At 67.4% G+C, this 1560-nt stretch overlaps 1 protein-coding gene across 1 annotated transcript in view; it reads right to left on the bottom strand.

Moving 5' to 3' along the window:
• The window catches only part of LOC112948100 (G protein-activated inward rectifier potassium channel 4-like), a 7028-nt gene that overhangs the window by 1601 nt on the left and 3867 nt on the right, over nt 1–1560 (bottom strand). Inside the window, exons 2-3 of the mRNA XM_026040302.1 lie at nt 380–1479; nt 3–293 (exon numbers count right to left, since the gene is read on the bottom strand). Of these exons, the coding sequence (XP_025896087.1) occupies nt 3–293; nt 380–1479 (1391 nt within the window). The remainder of the gene's footprint in view (nt 1–2; nt 294–379; nt 1480–1560) is intronic.

Here is a 1560-nt window from a genome sequence, read left to right as displayed (position 1 = left end):
GCCCTCGTCGCGCGCGCTGGCGATGCTGAGGCGGCCCTCGGCGCCCGCCGCCGCGCACGCCTGCACCAGCGGGTCCCAGTAGAGGCTCAGCGTGGAGCGCTCGGCACGCTCCAGCTCGCGCAGCTCCTGCATCTCGCGCGCGCTCACCGCCGGCGTCTGCACCTCGAAGGTCAGCTCGAAGCGGCTGTAGTCCACGCGGAAGGCGCCCTTCTCCAGGGACATGCACGGCTCGAAGCGGTAGCCCCACAGGATCTCGTCCTCCGTGTAGGAGGTGCGCGCTTGGCACGTCATCCCTGCAAGGCGGCGAGCGGCGCTGCGGCCCGGCGCACGCACGGCACCGGAGCCGTCCCACGGGCAGCCCGGCCCGCCCGGCACTCACCTGTGGCCTCCACGATGCCCTCCAGGATGACGATGATCTCGAACTGCTCCCGCTTCAGCGAGTCCGCGGACATCTCCCAGAAGGGGCTGTGCTGGTTGATGACGTGGCAGACGATCTGCGGCTCCACCAGGAACAGCCGGTCCTCGCCCGTGTCGTAGCCCAGGTTCAGCTCCGACTGCTCCAGGGGGATGAACTCCCCCTCTTTGGTCTGCCGCGACTTGATCAGCTTGGCCCTGATCTTGGCGTCGACCATGTGGCTGTCGCGGAGGTCCCCGATGCGGAACATGAGGCAGAGCTTCTCGTCCCGGTGCGAGATGACACAGTTTTTGCTGAAGATTAAGGTCTGGGCGCGCTTCTTGGGCCTGGAGATCTTGACGAACATGCAGCCCACCATGAGGGCGTCGATCATGGAGCCGATGATGGACTGCACCATGAGCAGAATGACGCCCTCGGGGCAGTTGGCGGTCACCATCCGGGAGCCGTAGCCGATGGTCCTCTGACTTTCCACAGAGAAGAGTAAGGCAGAAAGGAAATTGTCCACGTTCTCGATACACGCCTTCCACTCCGGGTCGCCCATGTGGTGGACATCGCCCCGGAGCCAAGCATCCACGAAGTAAATGATGCCGAAGAGCAGCCACGTCACAATGTAGCACATCATGAAAACGAAGAGGAACCAGCGGTACTTGAGGTCCACGATGGTGGTGAAGATGTCGGAGAGGAAGCGCTTCTTCTCCTGGATGTTGCCCAGGTTCACCTGGCACTTGCCCATCTTGGTGACGTAGCGCTGGCGCTGCTGCTTGCTGCCCAGGCCCAGGAGGCGCTCGCCGTCCATGAGCTTGCAGCGGCGGCTCGGCGGCCCGTCGCCGCCGGGCACGGACGCCACGCTGCGCGTGGGCGTCTTGCTGCGCGCCGAGTTGGGGATGTTGGGCACGCTGAGCGCGTGCCGCGGGTACCAGCGCGCGGCCGCATCGCGCGGCGGCTCCAGGCGCGACGCGCGCCGGTACCGCGGCAGCTCCTCCGCGTTGATGGACACGCTGGGCCGGTGCTTGGCGGCCTCGGAGTCAGCGCCGCTGGCCCGGCTGGGCGCCAGCGAGCGCTCGCTGGGCGCGCGGGCGCCGCACGGCAGGGGGAGGTAGTTGGGGAGCAGGGCACTTCTCTTGGCGGCGGGGGCGCCGGCCGGC

Source organism: Nothoprocta perdicaria, unplaced genomic scaffold (assembly GCF_003342845.1).
Source record: "Nothoprocta perdicaria isolate Ctin4 unplaced genomic scaffold, notPer1 scaffold_252, whole genome shotgun sequence".
Classification (NCBI taxonomy): Eukaryota; Metazoa; Chordata; class Aves; order Tinamiformes; family Tinamidae; genus Nothoprocta; species Nothoprocta perdicaria.
Note: the sequence above shows the minus strand (reverse complement) of the source record. Positions and strands in the feature narration are given on the sequence as shown.